The sequence below is a fragment of the Caretta caretta genome, chromosome 1 (genome assembly GCF_965140235.1).
Source record: "Caretta caretta isolate rCarCar2 chromosome 1, rCarCar1.hap1, whole genome shotgun sequence".
Taxonomy (NCBI): Eukaryota; Metazoa; Chordata; order Testudines; family Cheloniidae; genus Caretta; species Caretta caretta.
This window is the reverse complement of record NC_134206.1, coordinates 55389123-55407867: the sequence shown is the minus strand read 5'-3', so window position 1 is coordinate 55407867 and position 18745 is coordinate 55389123. Positions and strand designations below refer to the sequence as shown.

Genomic DNA, 18745 nt, shown 5'->3' with positions numbered 1-18745 from the left:
CAAAACTGTAATCGAGGTGGGAGAGATTGGAGCCAAATGGGTGGAAGTGGCAGAAAAGAAAAAAACTGGTTGCAGTTGGAGCGGATACCAGAAGGGACAACCTCAGACCACACCCAACTACCGGGGGCAGCCCAAGGCCTCACCTACCCCACAAGGAACCCTCCAGACACCTTATCGTCCCGCCACCCCGTTCTCCAGCAACCCACCTTGCCCCACTGACCCGTCAGCTGGCCAATGTTTTAAATGTAACTAGCTGGGGCATGTAAAGGCCAACTGCCCCAAGAACCCCAACAGATTACAGTTCATTGCACTGGAATCACACCAGAGGTCCTCAGGCCCAGATACCTCCCAGATACCCTCAGAGTGGAGGGAAACTGTGAGTGAGGGTGGGAAGAAGGATACCACGTGGAGGGACATCAGAGCACAAGTGTCAGCTATCCATGCTTCCTTAGTGGACTCCAATTTAATTGACCCAGAGGTCCAAGTGACGATTCAACCCTTCAAGTCAACTCTTTTGACTTGCCTACAGCCTAGCTGCCGGTCCAGTACTAGGGCTGGTCAGGAACATGGACTTTTGCAGTCTATGATGATTATCCCATCCCCATGCTGTTGGGGGAAGACTTGGCCAATCATGTGAAGCTAGCCAAGAGGGTGGGAATGGTCACCCGCAGCCAGGCTAAGCAAGCTGTCACACCTAGCTCTGTTCCGGAAACTTCTACCAGGAACCGGTCAGAGGTGATGGAACTGGACCCCATGCCAACATCTGCAACAGCAGTAGTGGACCCAGTCACAGAGACCCAAACAGAGCCAGTCCCAGAACTGGAACCAGCGGAACAACCAACACCAGAACCATTGCCAGCACTGAATCCAGTACTTGCAACCCCAAAACCAGAGGGCCCCACCGAACCTGCACTGGCAGCAGCAGATAACCCTACACAAGAGGCTCAGCCGGAGCCTGAACCCCAACATAGTGCACCAGCAGAGAACAGTTCACAGTCAATGGAAACAGCCCCGTCATCTTCATCGCTTCCAGAGGGACCAAGCCCAGGTCCACAATCCAATGAGGAACTGATGTCTCTAGCATCAAGGGAACAGTTCCAGATCGAACAGGAAGCAGATGAAAGCCTCCAGAGAGCTTGGACGGTGGCACGGAGCAACCCACCACCTCTCAGCTCTTCTAATCAATCCAGGTTTGTTGTAGAAAGAGGAATTTTATACAAGGAAACTCTTTCTGGTGGACACCAGGAAGACTGGCATCCTCACAGACAGTTGGTAGATCCAACTAAACACCGGGTAAAGCTATTAAGCTTAGCCCACGATCATCCTAGTGGCCATGCTGGGGTGAACAGAACCAAAGACCATTTGGGAAAGTTGTTCCACTGGGAGGGATGTTTCTACTTATGTCCGGTCTTGTGAGGTGTGCCAAAGAGTGGGAAAACCCCAAGACCAGGTCAAAGCCCCTCTCCAGCCACTCCCCAGCATTGAGGTTCCATTTCAGCGAGTGGCTGTGGATATTCTGGGTCCTTTTCCAAAAAAAAAAAAAACACCCAGAGGAAAGCAGTGCATACTGACTTGCATGGATTTTGCCACCCGATGGCCAGAAGCAGTAGCTCTAAGCAACACCAGGGCTAAAAGTGTGTGCCAGGCACTAACAGACATTTTTGCCAGGGTAGGTTGGCCCTCCGACATCCTCACAGATGCAGACACTATGGAAAGCCTTTGGGAAGCTCATGGGGTGAATCACTTGGTTGCCACCCCCTTACCATCATCAAACAAATGGCCTGGTGGAGAAGTTTAATGGAACTTTGGGGGCCATGATATGTACATTTGTAAATGAGCACTCCAATGATTGGGACCTAGTGTTGCAGCAGTTGCTCTTTGCCTACAGAGCTGTACCACATCCCAGATTAAGGTTTTCACCATTTGAACTTGTATATGGCTGCGAGGTTAAGGGGCCATTACAGTTGGTGAAGCAGCAATGGGAGGGGTTTATACTTTCTCCAGGAACTAACATTCTGGATTTTGTAACCAACCTACAAAACACCCTCCGAATCTCTTTAGCCCTTGCTAAAGAAAACTTACAGGATGCTCAAAAAGAGCAAAAAACCTAGTATGATAAACATGCCAGAGAGCGTTCCTTCAAATTCGGAGACCAGGTCATGGTCTTAAAGGCGCTTCAGGCCCATAAAATGGAAGCGTCGTGGGAAGGGCCATTCACGGACCAAGAACGCCTGGGAGCTGTTAATTACCTCATAGCATTCCCCACCTCCAACCGAAAGCCTAAGGTGTACCATATTAATTCTCTAAAGCCCTTTTATTCCAGAGAATTAAAGGTTTGTCAGTTTACAGCCCAGGGAGGTGACGACGCTGAGTGGCCTGAAGGTGTCCACTACGAAAGGAAAAGTGATGGTAGCGTGGAAGAGGCGAACCTCTCCATGACCCTTGGGCGTATGCAGTGACAGCAGATCAAGGAGCTGTGCACTAGCTACACGCCGACGTTCTCAGCCACCCCAGGACTGACTGAACAGGCATACCACTCCATTGACACAGATAATGCTCACCCAATTAAAGCCCAACCTTATCGGGTGTCTCCTCAAGCTAAAACTGCTATAGAACGGGAGATCCATGGTATGCTACACATGGGTGTAATCCGCCCCTCTGGCAGTGCATGGCCATCTCCAGTGGTTCTAGTTCCCAAACCAGATGGGGAGATACGTTTTTGCGTGGACTACCGTAAGCTAAATGCTGTAACTCACCCAGACAACTATCTAATGCTACGCACAGATGAACTACTGGAGAAACTGGGACGAGCCCAGGTCATCTCTACCTTGGACTTAACCAAGGGGTACTGGCAGGTACTGCTAGATAAATCCGCCAAGGAAAGGTCAGCCTTTACCACATATGTCGGGCTGTATGAATTTAATGTGCTCCCTTTCAGTCTGCGGAATGCACCTGCCACCTTCCAAAGACTTGTAGATGGTCTCCTAGCGGGATTGGGAGAATGTGCAAGTCGCTTACCTTGACAATGCGGCCATATTTTTTTATTTCTGGGCAGACCACCTGGAACATCTACAAAAGGTCTTTGAGTGCATAAGGGAGGCAGGACTAACTGTTAAGGATAAGAAGTGTCAAATAGGCCTAAACAGAGTGACTTACCTTGGACACCAGGTGGGTCAAGGAACTATCAACCCCCTACAGGCCAAAGTGGATGCTATCCAAAAGTGGCCTGTCCCAAAGTCAAAGAAACAGGTCCAATCCTTCTTAGGCTTGGCTGGATATTACAGGCGATTTGTATCGCAATACAGCCAAATCGCACCCCACTGACAGACCTAACCAAAAAGAAACAGCCAAATGCAGTTCAGTGGACTGTAGAGAGTCAGAAGGCCTTTAACCAGGTTAAAGCAACACTCATGTCTGACCCTGTGCTAAGGGCCCCAGAGTTTGACAAACCATTCCTAGTAACCACAGATGCGTCCGAGTGTGGTGTGGGAGCAATCTTAATGCAGGAAGGATCGAAACAAGAGTTCCATCCGGTCGTGTTTCTCAGCAAGAAGCTGTCCGAGAGGGAAAGCCACTGGTCAATCAGTGAAAAGGAATGTTACGCCATTGTCTACGCTCTGGAAAAGCTACGCCCATACGTTTAGGGACGCCGTTTCCACCTGCAGACCAACTATGCTGCGCTACAGTGGCTTCATACCGCCATGGGAAATAACAAAAATCTTATTCGGTGGAGTTTAGCTCTCCAAAATTTTGATTTTGACATACAACACATCTCAGGAGCTTCTAACAAAGTGGCTGATGCACTCTCTCGTGAAAGTTTCCCAGAATCAACAGGTTAAAATCGTCCTTGAGATGTGGAAAATATTGTTAGTCTTTGTACGCTTGGTAGTATATTTAGAGGTCCATGTGTCTTATTAACTCTGTTTTCTCCTAGCGCTCCAGGAAGAAATCACAGCCAGTGTTTCACCCTATCTGTGATTTGGGGAGCATGTCATAAATATAAAGGAAAGGGTAACCACCTTTCAGTCCACAGTGCTATAAAATCCCTCCTGGCCAGAGGAAAAACCGTTTCACCTGTAAAGGGTTAAGAAGCTAAGATAACCTCGCTGGCACCTGACCAAAATGACCAATGAGGAGACAAGATACTTTCAAAGCTGGGGGGGGGGGGGGGGGGACAAAGGGTCTGGCTGTCTGTGTGATGCTTTTGCCGGGAACAGATCAGGAATGCAGCTCAGAACTCCTGTAAAAAGTAAGTAAGTAATCTAGCTAGAAATGCGTTTGATTTAGTTTTTTAATGTCTGGTAAAATAGCTGTGTTGAATGGAACGTATATTCCTGTTTTTGTGTCTTTTTGTAACTTAAGGTTTTGCCTAGAGGGATTCTCTATGTTTTGAATCGGATTACCCTGTAAGGTATTTATCATCCTGATTTTTACAGAGGTGATTCTTTTACTTTTTCTTTAATTAAAATTCTTTTTTTAAGAACCTGATTGATATTTCATTGTTCTTAAGATCCAAGGGTTTGGGTCTGTGTTCACCTGTACAAATTGGTGAGGATTTTTATCAAGCCTTCCCCAGGAAAGGGGGTGTAGGGCTTGGGGGGATATTTTGCGGGGGGCGGGAGACATCTCCATGTGGGCTCTTTCCCTGTTTTTTGTTTAACACGCACGCTTGGTGGTGGCAGCATAGGGTTCAAGGACAAGGCAAAGTTTGTACCTTGAGGAAGTTTTTAACTTAAGATGGTAAGAATAAGCTTAGGGGGTCTTTCATGCAGGTCCCCACATCTGCACCCTAGAGTTCAGAGTGGGGAAGGAACCTTGACAAGGTCTGTCAACCTGGGAAGGTGGAGACGTGACTTCACGGATAGGCAAATCAGATTGGGGAATCATACCTGCCTCAGACATGATAGAGCTATGAGAATAAGTTAATGCTCTTTCCTGTTTCAGGACCCCAAGGAGCAGCGGTGTTGCATGACAGACATGTAGCAGCGTTTGAGGCAAAGGAGTGAGAAAGGCAATTTCCAGAGAGTTACAACCAAAAACTCCCCTTGAGTAGAAAAGTTTGCATTTTATGTTGGACACTGTTGCAAAGAGATCTCTCTGAGATGGTGTAGAAGATAAAGAAGTTCCAAAATACAGAATCACTTAGTTCCCATTCATGATCTTGACAGAAAAGTCTTCTCAAGGTGTCTGCTATAGTGTTCTCCAGACCTGCAAAGTGGACTGCTGAGAGGTCTATTTGGTGCAGTATGCACCAATTCCAAAGTTGTATTGATTCTGCACATAATGGCTTTGATTTTACTCCTCCCTGGTGGTTTATATAGTACATTGTTGCCCTGCTGTCCATCATAACTTTTATTATATAACCCGTGTTCCTGGGTAGGAAATGAAGGTATATCCAACCGTCTGAGTTCTAATAGGTTGAATGAAGGGATGACTTCTGTGGAGTCCATTTGCCTTGTGCCATGAAGTCTCCGAGGTGAGTTTCCCAACCTAACAGTGAGGTTTCTGTGGTGATGACTTTTGTAGGGGAAAAGAATGGGTCTCCCACACAAACTGAGGAATCCCTCAGGTGGTGGAAGGACCTGCGGACTCTCTGATGAACCAACATTCACACAGACAGGTAGTGCTTGTTGGGAGTATAATGGCTTTGAGACAGCTTTGTAGGCATCAAGAATGGAGTCTGGCATGGGGTATTATAAATGTGCAGGTGGCCACATAGCCTGGAAGTTGAAGGCAAGACCTTGCTATGGTCTAAGGACTCTGCTGCACAGAGGAAATGAGGTTGCACAACATGACAAACCTGGTATGTCACTGTGACAGGGTAACCCTGAGCCAGCCCTCTGTCACACCAGCTCCAATCAGGAAAGGGGAACTGGAGCTGGCTGAGTAAGCCCAGGCCTAAATGGCAAATAGGGGACAGCTGCCAGCCTCGTTAGCAAGGGGCTACATAAAGGCTGGCAGGAAGGACGCCAGGGGAGAGGAAAGGGAGGAGCTAGAGGCCCCCTCCCCTGTTGGCTGCAAAAGCTAGCAGTCCCTGAGGCTGTGAGCCTGATGCTGTCTGTATCTACAAGGTGGTGGGAACTTGTACTGTAAATAAAGAGCACGGATGATTGCACCAAAGCAGAGATCTCTTGCTGGTTTGTTGGTGCAGAAGAGGCAGAAGATAGAGGGGTCTGCCTGCACCCTATTACAGCCATGCTGGTCATCTAGTCCAGGATGGTTCCGATCAAGTTGATACGTTAGACAAGTGTTGCTGTCGATTTTTCTGCATTGAGACAAAGACCCAATGACTGGAAGAGGGCTAGGGGCCTTGTTGATTGCTGACTGAACCTCTGGAAGGAACAAACTTTGAGGAGTCAATTCTCCAGGTAGGGGAGTATGACTATTCCCAGCTGTCAAAGATGGGCTGCAACTACTGAGAAGACCTTTGTAAAGACCCTTGGAGTGGTCAAAAGGCTGAAAGGAAGAACTCTGCACTCATAGTGCCCACAATGCACTGCACTCCTTGCCCACAATGAACTGTCGGAAGTATCTGTGGCAGAGAGGCACAGCAACGTGGAAGTAATGTAGTCCATAGGGCTAGCTTGCCTTTATTATATTCTCTGTCTTGCTTTCATTATATTCTGTCTTTTATTATAGTCAGCAGTAATGCAAGGAACTTACAGGCCTGTACCCTGTAAGACACTGGCTTCAGCAGTTAGCCTAAGGCTTGAGGTCTATGAACTCTGGCACAGACAAATGACCTAATGGTCACCCCTAAGTTTTGAGGAACTGGAAACAGAATGCGTGACGCTAACAAACCAGCTCAGGTTAAAATTAACAGGCCAGTTCACTTGTGTGTAACCTTTAAAGGCATGTCAAGGGGCAGTGCAATGCTGTCAGGCTAATTCAATTGTGTGTTTGTATCAAACGGATGTTAAATGGGCTAGCAGACACCAGCCCATTCACTTGTGTTGATAAGAGATCAAGGAAAATGTGGATGGTATTGTTTTCATCTGTCTGTATCCTGTACTCAATCAACCTTCAGATCAAAGATGTGTATATACTGCATGAAACTAATGATATTACCTGTATTGTCTTCAATTATCTAGCCCTGTTATAATGAATGGCCAGCAATTACCTTACCTAAATCAATATACATTGTGGATTATGTGTGTATACATGGGAAGTAGAAGGTTAACTTCAAAGCGGGTGTGGTTGGTTTAACAATAGAGATTCAGACTGTTTGAATTACCTATTCTTCATCAAAGGAAATTCCCACATGGTAATAACGATGGTCAGCTTGCTAGCCTGTTTTAACTATAAAAAGAGAAGCCTTGGGCATGATCCTGCCATCTCTAATCTGCTGAATTCTAAACAGGGGGAGTTTTGAGCCACTGGACTGAAATCCCCAAAAAGCTAGTTTTGGGAAAGCCCTGAAAGACTAATGGAGAATTAGCAGACACGGTATCTCTGCAATCAAGTGGACTCATATATTCTGATTTAACTGTAATGTATTTTATCTGCTTTTAACCTTTCTAATAACTCATTTCTTTTTCTTAATTAATATATATTTAGTTAGTTTACTAAGGATTAGCTAACGGCGCTGTTTTTGATGAGATCCTGAAGTATCCAGGGAACTTGGGTGAGTGACCAACGCTTTGGGGCTGGAAAAACCTAATGTGTGGCCGCTTTGGTTTTAATAATCTAACATCAAAAGACCCAGTTTGCCTGGCTGTCTGTACTCTGTGGTAAACTAGTACAATAATCCACGAGTACCCTTTTATTACTGGCGTGGTGAAATCTAATGATGGAATATACCACCGGTTTGAGGTGTCTGCCCTATTTTCTGGCAGTCTGTCCTGAGTCTGGGCATTCTCATCTGTGGCCCACTCTAGGCATGGCAACACAGGGGGGGCAGGAATGGGGGCGGGATTTTGTCCATAATGACATCAGCTAGCCACAGGAACATGAGCTAACACCAGTTTTTGGATAGAACATCCATAAATGTCTGACCACAAGAGTGCCGTGGCAATGAGCTGACATACATGATAATAAGTTGAGATCATTAATATGCTAACCTACAAGAGAATGACACCCCAACATTAGTAGGGTGAGGAAATACAAATAAGAGAGGAGAAACCCCTCCTGAATATGCATTAGACATAGTGGTGTCAGTGTAACATAAAAGCTGTATCCCAGCCTGTGCTCAGGAGGGGGGGAAGAGAGAGAAATGTACTCCTTGGGAGGAAAGTGATGGTGATGAGGAAGATAATGGCCAACATCACAAGTTGTTCTGAAGGGATGTTGTGAGTATATGGATGTTCAGATGTACATTTTGTATTATCTCTGTCTGCCTTACTGAATTGGTTTGTGATTTTGCTAAACGTATTAATAAACTATTGTAAATATAGAAGGGTTCCTATACAGTCAGAGTGTTGCAACTGTGCTTACAGGGGGTCCCAACTACACAGTAATTTTAATAATACTGAGCCTGATCTTGGGACAAGAATCTGTAAAACCTCGAAGTGATAACGGGGAATTCTTAAGTACAGTAGAATCTCAAAGATACGAACACCAGGGTTACAGACTGACCGGTCAACCAGACACCACCAGGCAGCAGCAGAGACAAAAACAAAAAACCAGCAAATACTGTACCTGTATTGCACCTTAGAGGTAGGCACATCTGGGCTGCCCGTCTCCTCCCCCACCACATGGGGGGCAGGCACTTACAGGTAGGAGGTGAAGATGGTGGGTTTCACAGGCATAGTTGTGAGACCCAGAGCAGGAGCAGTGCTGGGGTCTGTGGCTTTCCTGTAAATCAGAGACACAAGTTCCCTCCTCCCCTTTCCCAAGCTCCTGCTGGAACCTGGCCTGGAATGTTTGCTGCTGGAACCCAAGCTCCTGCCTATATGCTGCGCTCTGGAGGAGCTGCTCAGTTTTAAAGGGTACCATGTGCCCACTGACACTACGGTGCCCCAGGGTGCCTCACTCAGCACTCTTGCAGCCAAGCGGCTAGAACCAGCCACCTACGCACACATTCACCCACTGGGCAGCCACTTACAGGTAGGAGGTGAAGATGCTGAAGTTTGCAGGCACAACTGTGAGCCCCTGCTCTGAGCAGTCCGCCCTGAGGAGCATCCCATAATGGTTTGTTCTGAGTTACGAACAACCTCCATTCCCAAGGTGTCCGTAATTCTGAGGTTCTACTGTAATCAATATAACACAACCTATAAATCAAGCTACAGTATGAATCCTAGAGGTTTAGGGCAATGAATCAGTCTCCCAAACCTAAAGTTGAAATTATTGCTGCAGGGCTTACCATCCTGTGCATGGATAAAATGTATTCTAAGTCCTGAGATCCAAGATCTGTCTCCATTCTTCTTTTTTCTTGGGGCCTAAGTAGTAATAGGAATAGAAACATTTTCTGCTGAAGTTGGGAGGAACTTGTGGGATTGTACCCTCCTGTCTTTAGAGACTCTTGAGAGATGAGTCCCTGAAATGGGACTGGGAGTGGAGAAGGGGGGTGGAACTGAATTAGGTAGAATAGCCCGTGGAAACTATTGTGATACTTGTCCAAAGTAATGATGTCCCAGAACAGTAGGAAAACAGTCCCCATAGGGTAGATGGAAGGTAGGGCAATGGAGTGATTCATGAATATCTTCCAGTGGGTCAAACTAGTCACTTGGGAAGCAACAGAGAAAGATGGCCCCTGCTTGTGGACCCTGGGCCTCTTTTGGGGAGGTTTGGTCCATCTCTGGGAGGTGAAATACTGTACTGGGAGAGATCACTGGGTTGTCTGTGATCTACATTTTCTTTTTGTTGTAGTAGCGTAGATGCCTAGGGATCGCAATGTTGCCCTAGAGTCCTTGAGAGAGTGGAGAGACCTGTCCATGCTGCCACTAAAGAGTATGGCTCCTTCAAAGAAAAAATTCTCCACTATGTGCTGTACTTCCCTGGGGAGACCAGAGGACTGCAGCCTTGGAGTCTGATGCATAATTATGCCTACTGCCATAGAGCGAGATGCGGTATCATGTGTGTCAAGAGAGGCCTACAGAGAAGCCTTGGCAGTCATCTGGCTCTTGGAGATTAGGGCTTGTGGTAGATGGTTCTGTGGTAGATGGTCAATAAAATGAAAAAATTTTACTATATTTCATGTAGTCACATTTTGCCAACAAGGCATGGTGGAACTGCAGTGAAGCCAGAGATCGATTTATGGCCAAAGAGGTCCAGGCATTTGAGCCCCTTATCGTGAAAAGCTGATCTGGATCAGCACCATCTTTTTCTTTTGTTAACCACGTTGACCACCAGAGAGTTTGGGCTAGGGTGAGAAAAAAGGTACTCCGAGCCCTTGGCTACCACACATTACTGCTTGTCAGCCTTCTTGTATGTAGGTAGGAGGGTAGTTGGTGTTTGCAAAATGGGATGGGCCAGCAACAAGAGGGCATCAGTAGCAGAAGGGCTTGCCTTGAAAAGAGGTATGCAAGATATCTACCAACAATTGTTGAGATTCCTGTATCTTCTCTAGAGGGATCTGCAAAGTCTCATCCAGTCTCTTGATCAGTTTCCGAAAGATGTTGAAATCATTAACATAGGATGTAGGAGGAGGCATAACAACTTCATCTGGGGAGGAAGAGGCTTTGTTTGAAGGGTGTGTCCCCTCCTCTGCCCCTAGTTCCTGTTCTTCCAAAGGGTCTCCCTATGGAAGAGAGTCCCATCTACTGGTGCCTACTCATTTTGATTGTTCTTCTTATGTGGGGACATCCTATAGAACTGGTCACTGTAGGGAGCCCCAGGTTCCAAAAAACACACTGTGGAGGAGCATAAGCAAAGGGGAAGGAATCCCACAGGAGTTCCTGCCAGGGAGGATGGGATGGACAATGACTAGCCCTTAGAGTCTCATCAACTGGGTATGCCACCAAAGGAGGCTGGAATGGGAAGGATTCCACCACCTGGAGAGAAATTTCCAAGTCAGAGGAAGTGTCATCCCCTGCATCCAAGGGAAGAGCTAGGGGCGTTGGTCCTGGTGGCCATGTTGGTATTGGAGGCCAAGAGAGTACTATCATCCACATCAGTACCGGTGGCTGACTTCATGTGTGAAGGTGCGGAGGTACTGGAGGACATGTCAAGGCATGCATATATGTTGGTACTGGCAGGAAATGCCTCTCTGGTACTTGTAGTAGAGGGATTCAGTCCTTCCAACAGCTGGAGAACCTCCTGGAAGAGAAACATGGTCAGTACTGGTGATCCTGGGCACTACTCCTCAGGATGGGATGTGTCGAGCAGTACCCGAGACGATACAGATGGGCGGTCTGTATATTCATCAGATCTCAAGGAGCAATTCATAAGGAGTAGTTTCAATCTGTCCTCCCTCATCTTTCTGGATCTATGCTTGAAGCCGGAGCAGACCTTACATTCAATGGGATGTGGGACTCTCTGAGGCAGCTGGAACGACCCTTGCTGAGGGGAAAGGACCAGGGACAGATCTGGCATGGTTTGAAGCCTATAGTTTTGGGCATAACCCATGTAAGACAGGCCGCAAACAAAAGAGAGGCTGTGGGGGTGAAGGCCATGACTACGAATGGGGTGGAAACCCTCATGGAAGTACAAACCAATGCTATAAAACAGAGAAGAAAACTACAAACTAAATAAAAAAGGACAAAATACGAAAAAAGTAAAGAAGAAAACAGGCAAGCTAAGGAGCTAGCTAGTGGACACCGCAACACCCTGTCTCAAGCTATACAGGTGGCTGAGAAGGAACTGGAGTGGTGCTGCCTCTGTCCCTACCCATATACCCAAGGTCTGGAGCACAAGGCGCAGACCTGCAGACGCCGCTAACGAAAAGTCTTTGATCAGAAATGCGCACACATATATAGTTGGACAACTGGCAGGGACAATAACGTGAATAATAATTAATTCATCCCACCCTCATTTACTGTATGTGTCACAGAGCACATAGCAACATGAAATGTCAATTTTAAGATAATGAATCAAACTGTAAACAACAATTTTTACTCCATCAGTCTCCTTACATTAAGGAAAAACTGGATAATGTGTTTTAAAATATGAAAAGCTTATATTTCTGAAACAAACCTTTTCCATTAGCTTACTTGCATGTAGGCTCAGACTATTGAAGAATATCTTTTTGCTTAACAAATGCATTTCTTCAATTGTGGTTAACAACATGGCTGCGCTGTTTCCCAAAATACCACTGAAACCAAAAAGAAAATACTTTGTTAAATCCAAGAAAGAAATATAAAACAGATCCAGATATTTTAATCAATGTTCAAGAATATGACACCAAGTCTAAAAGTTGGAAATGCACAGTGAACTGTCATAGGAAACAGCTTCCCCTATTAACTAATGCTAATAATAATTTGTAAGATAGGATGATTAGTGAGAACAAGCGCCACCAGCCAAGATAATAAACAATCTCTGCTATAACATATGCAGAACTTAAATTAAGTCATATATTCAATTAAAAAAAAAATACTGGAATTACAGCTTTGTTAAAAAGAAAATTACCTGAGCATCCAATTCAGGTTTTGCCTTGGTGGATTTTTGTTTGTTTGAATGTTTAAAGCCAACAAGGAAGAGAAAATACTAAATTTTCAGTTTTACAGCAAAAAAAAACGTAGTCCATAACGAAACTAACATTTTATTTTTTCAAGATGGGCTAAAAATATTTACCTATCCAATATGCTACTGTCTTTTTAAATAAGTGGGAAAAAATACTCAACTTTGTTTCTGCTACAGAGAACAAAATCCAAATGAGAAAGATGTGTTGATAACATCATTCCACCTCCCCTACTTTCCAGGTAAATGTGTCTCTTCACATATAAAACTGTACATTTTTAAAGTGTTGAAGAGTACGTGCTTGGCTACTGGAAGTGTAAAATTAGTTTATTAGTTTTACTACAACTGTTTTATACCCATTATGCCATGACACTTTTCTACACACTTCTTGCATATGAGTTTGTCATCTAAACTAAAAGTAATTCTAAGTTACAGACTGTCTTGGGTAAAAACTATCATATCTGAGTGGGATTAATGTGACATCCTTAAAAAAAAATAGCAGCTTGGTTTTCAGACAACCATCAGCCCCAGTAAAGTCACCATCTCTCAAATTAGACCTTGTTATAGTAATTAGATCTGTTTTCCTCTATTTCTGAAAAAAACATTTGACTAGTAGGATCAGTACTATAATCTCTGATCTTTAAACAATACAGTATAGGCAGCAATGCCTATAGTTAAGGCTGCAAAACACTCCCCATTATAAGATTGTTTTCAGTTGCTTGTAACTGCTAAACTTTGGGCTTAAAAAAAAAAAAGTACTCTGGTTGTCTTCCTCACCTACTTTTGGAAAGTTTTAGCAAAAATGGTTCTGCCATTTTGAGAACAAGATAAGGAGAAAATATGCTGTTTAACTTATGTTAAAAAAAAAAATCTTACAACTTTTTTATTGAGAAACTGTACAGCCTCATTCTTTAGAGTAGGGAATTAAAACTTGGCAGGCAGGTTGACTTTATGTCAGAGATGTGGCTTTTACTGTTCCCATGAAAAACTGCCAAGATATAAACTTCTGAAAAAAAAATCTCACAGTGTACCTATTCAGAGACGTGTAAAGCGTTGAAACTGAAGCTAAGGTTTGCACAAGTAACTTTAATTCTGGCATTTCCTAACTTTGGAGTTTTTTTAATTTTGCAACCTTAATGTTCTTTTAATGTAGTTTTTTGTGTGAACTTTATCTACAATGCTACAGAGTGATAAAGTATGTCTATATGTTGAATTTTTTTTTCCATTTACAGACAGATTTCTATTAAAATAATTGATTACTACTTCAAGTCAGGGCTGTGTCTTCCTCTTTGTTCTGTAAATGGCTGAGCACAGTCAGAACTCAAACAAACCAACAACCCCCCCCAAAAAACAAACAAAACAAAATAAAACAGAGCGAGTGTTTTTTACTGTACCAGAATTGATGCATGTTCAAACAGGAGAGTTACTTAACATGTTTTGTAATTTTGTATACCTGATTGTATGGTGATAGAACTTGAGAAGATTAGATATTTTGTATAATAAAACTGCTCCCGGTTCAGCAATGATCACCTGCTCAATTCTGACCTGTGAAACAAAAAATAATCATTTTTATTTATAGGCATATTCTGAAAAACAGCCTCGATGCTTTTACGTGCATGAGGGATATTCATGGACAAATAAACTTTGCAAGAAGCATAAGAACATCACATCGTCCACTTATATTGCAGAATTCCTCTTGAATAGGGCATTTCTTTGCAGCAAGTTGAAGGGCAGAAAACAAGCAGGTGTATGCCACTCCTTAAGAACGGCCCTGTTTCCCATAGTTTTGTATGTAACTTGTTGCTGGAAATTTCTATATAATGAGATCATTTTGTGGATTAGCACCAGTACATACTGGAATTCCACCCAGCCCCGAATAGCAAGAACAGCTGCAAAATCCCTAAATTACAATAGATCATCAATGGCAGCACTCAGCAGAGATGCAGAATAATCAGAACTGATCTATCAAGGGGTTTATTTAGTTTATTTTATCTGATTTAATCTCACCTCCTAGTCATGACCTCTAGCCAGTACTTTATCTTGAAAAGAGATGCTAACAGTAGGTAAGCAGATATATTTGAAGCTATTACAAAACATGTATTGACATGCTGACTGGGCCAAGAGATGCTGGATTACAGAGCAAAACAGGCCTCACTTTTTTTGTCTCCATGGCACATGCAGCCTCAACACGATCATAAGGGGGCTGCCCCACAATCAGTTTTTAGGCATTTAGGAAGCAATCATGGTCAGTGACTATTATAGCACTATTCCCCAAGTGCTTATATGTGACAAGTCCATCTACATATTGCTAACCATTCATCATCCTTCCAAATTATTTGTCTGCTGCTCAGTGTAGCATCCCAGGGTCAGATTCACAAAGAATATTAGGCGTGGTGACACTGAGCATTGCCATGCCTAAATTTTAGGCACCTAGAAGGTCACTGAGATTCACAAAGCCTGAGTTTGGCACATAGGCTCCCTATTAAATGAATGGGGAAAGACAGGTGCATCAGAATGGGATATACAAAAGCCACCACCCTAGGCAGCTCCTAGCCTAAGCTAGTCAATGGGAAGTGCCAAGCGAAGGGCATATATTAAACTTCACCCCTCTTGGGGATAGGTGCCTCTGTTTGGGCTGCAAGGAGGCATTTCCCTCTGCTTGGGATTCTCAGCTGCAAAACCTCACTTGGCATTAGGTAGCTATGCATTTTAGCAAGAAGCCAAGGGGAGGCCATGTAACTTAATGTCCAGTGGTCAGGGCACTCACCAAGGATGTTGAGTCCCCAGTTCAAATCACTGGACGGGGGGACTGGCTCCTGGGTCTCCCACATCCCAGGTGATACCCTAACAACTGTGCTAAAAGTTATAAGGGAGCTCCTCCACCCCCTACAGACAAGTTTGCCAGGCTGACATCTATCACCATCACACTTTTTGATATTTTTTTTTTTTTGGTTGTGTGTTTTGGGAGGACAGATATAGAATTCTTAGCATCCTATTTAATTGGCTTTAGTCGAATATCAAAACCTTTTAAATCAGAAGGAAAAAAATATTTTGTGATTTTTAACCACAGTCTCCTCTATGATGAAATGGGAGAGTTAGTCACTAACTCAGATCAAATTTTTCGACTTTAATTTATATCCAGGTGCCTAAATAAAAGTGGCCGTATTTTTCCAATCCCACAGAAGCAAAAGAGAGTTGCAGATTTTCAGCCACTGAAAATTAGGCTGCTTTTTATTAGGGCTGTCAAACAATTTAAAAAATGATCCATTGCAATTAATCCTGAGATTAAACAAAATAATCACGATTAATCACTGTTTTAATTGTACGGTTAAACAATAACAGAATACCAATTTAAATGTATCAAATATTTTTTGATGTTTTTCTACATTTTCAAATATATTGATTTCAATTGCAACACAGAATACAAAGTGTACAATGCTCACTTTATATATTACAAATATTTGCACAATAAAAAGATAAACAAAAGATAGCATTTTTCAGTTCACCTCATACAAGTACTGTAGTGCAATCTCTTTATCGTGAAATCACAATTTATAAATGTAGAATTTTTTTTAAAAAGTCTGCACTCAAAAACAAAACAATGTAAAACTTTAGAACCTACAAGTCCATTCAGTCCTACTTTAGAACCTACAAGTCCATTCTTGTTCAGCCAATTGCTAAGAGACTGCACTAGAGATTGCTAAATTGCTAAAGAGATTGCACTACAGTATTTGTATGAGGTGAATTGACAAATACTGTCTTTTGTTTATCTTTTTTACAGTGCAAATATTTGTAATAAAACATAATATAAAGTGAGCACTGTACACTTTGTGTGTTGTAATTGAAATCAATATGTTTAAAACTGTAGAAAACATCCAAAAATATCTGTAATAAATTTAAATTGGTATTCTATTATTGTTTAACAGTGCAATTAAATCTGTGATTAATTGCAACTTTTAAAAAATCTAGTTAATTTGTTTTGCATTAATCACTTGAGTTAACTGCGATTAATTGACAGCCCTACTTTTTATTTTAACTCATTTATTTTAGGCATCCAAGCTTGAAAATGGCGAACTTTAAGATCTACAAGCACAAGTAAAATATCATTAAGAAATGGGGACAATTTCTATTCCATATAACCAAACTATTTCTTCAATTGTTAGGAAATTACAAGGAAAGAGACATCTTTATAAATAAAGCCTAACCCATCAAAAAAGTCATATACAATCTGGTATATATTCAGATGTAATCAGAGAAGAAAAGTAAGTCCATCTTAAAATAAGTGTACACTAACATTTAACATTCAAATGCTTAGGGAAAAAGAGGGTGCTGTGGTATATCGTAAGAAGTAAGTTTTGAAGTTGTGAAATGTTATGGCGGTTACATGATTAATGGTGCTTTCTCCTTTGTCTTTTCTTTCACAAACACACCCCCTTTCTGATCCTTCTTTCAATTTTTCACCTCTCCAGTCAAGGACACGGGGATATTTCAGCCACAGCCTGCTTTTTAGTATTTAGATTACCAGACATTTTACAGTATTAGTCAACTAGTCAGACAGAATAAAATTCCTTAAAATATCGTAATTTTTCTACTTTAAAAAACAACTGATTTATAGCTTATATGGAATTTTGGTCAATTTCACGGTCATAGGATTTTTAAAATCCTAAATTTAATGATTTCAGATATTGCCATCTGAAATTTCATGGTGTTGTAATTGTAGGGGTCCTGACACAAAAAGGAGTTGTAGGGGGCTGACAAGGTTATTATAGGGGAGGTTGTGATATTGCTACCCTTACTTCTGTGCTGCTGCTGGCAACAGTAAAGCCATCAGAGTTGGGTAGTCAGAGAGCAGCAGATGCTGGCCGCGAGCTCAGTTCTGAAGGCAGAGCCACCGCCAGCAGCAGCGCAGAAGTAAGGATGGCATGGGATGGTATTGCCACCCTTACTTTTGCACTGCTGCTGGCGGGGCGCTGAACTTCAGAGCTGAGTGCCCAGCCAGCAGCCACTGCAGTCTGGCTGCCCAGCTCTGAAAACCGCGCAGAAGTAAGGGTGGCAATACCACACACCGCCTAAAATAACCTTGTGACCCCACCCTGTAACTCCCTTTTAGGTCAGGATCACCAATTAAGAAATGCTGGTCTCCCCTGTGAAATTTGTATAGTATAGGGTAAAAATACACAAAAGGCCAGATTTCATGATCCATGATGTGTTTTTCATGGCCGTGAATTTGTTAGGGCCCTAATAAAATCCCTCAATATTCAAGTTATGTATCTACCACTTGTGGTAATACACTGTTATTGTGTTCAGTTGATATATATGACAAAATGCATTTTGCAATAAAAACACAATACAGCTTTAATGAGCAGCAGGCACACACAAACAAAATATTCCACCTTCAGAGGTCTGCAGACACCTTCTGTGATGTGCCCAACTACTTCTTGTACATTTTCTTCCACACCTACAGTTAAAAGAAAACATACAGTGAGCATTATACAAATTTACTTTAGTTTCTTTTCTTCCACACATTTGCTAATTTTGTTTCATCTTAGGTCATACCTCTCTACTAAAAGCAATTTACGTGCACCCTGGAAAAACTAGTACATAAGATACATATGCACTATGTACCACCATATGTTCCCTGCCATAGCATACCATAACACATACACCTCTAACCTGATATAAAGCGACCCGATAGAACGCGGGTTCGCATACAACGCGGTAAAGCTCCAACATGCTGCTCTGAGCAGCGTGTTAAGGGTGCCGGGCCTGGGCCGAGGGGTTGGATAAGGGGCAGAGGGTCTCAGGGGCGGTCAGGGGCTCCCTGGGAGGCAGGAGCTGTGGGGGGGCACTTTTGGGGGCCCCGCAGTCCCAGAGTGGCCTGTGGGATCAGCGGGGGGCTGGGAGCAGCAGCCCGCTTCGCTTCCCTCGCCCCAGCCTCAGCGCTCAGGGGAGGGGGTTTGGGGAAAGGGATCCTCCCCGCACTCACCGGCAGCAGTGGAAGCGAAGCAGCCTGGCCCCAGCCCGCTCCACTCAGCCTGCTCCCAGCCATGGTGCTCCGCTTCCAGCCGCAGGTGAGTGTGGGACCTTTCCCCAACACCCCCCCGCCCCTCGAGCAACATTGCTGGAGCCAGGGCTAGGAAAGCAGAGTGGACTGGGGCCGCGTCACACCGCTTCCCGCTGCCGGTGAGTA

General features: G+C 43.7%; 1 protein-coding gene across 1 annotated transcript in view; it reads right to left on the bottom strand.

The window, feature by feature from the left end:
- COG6 (component of oligomeric golgi complex 6) overlaps positions 1 to 18745 on the bottom strand; it is a 107926-nt gene that overhangs the window by 29071 nt on the left and 60110 nt on the right. Inside the window, exons 11-13 of the mRNA XM_048848552.2 lie at positions 17949 to 18013; positions 14009 to 14100; positions 12073 to 12190 (exon numbers count right to left, since the gene is read on the bottom strand). Of these exons, the coding sequence (XP_048704509.2) occupies positions 12073 to 12190; positions 14009 to 14100; positions 17949 to 18013 (275 nt within the window). The remainder of the gene's footprint in view (positions 1 to 12072; positions 12191 to 14008; positions 14101 to 17948; positions 18014 to 18745) is intronic.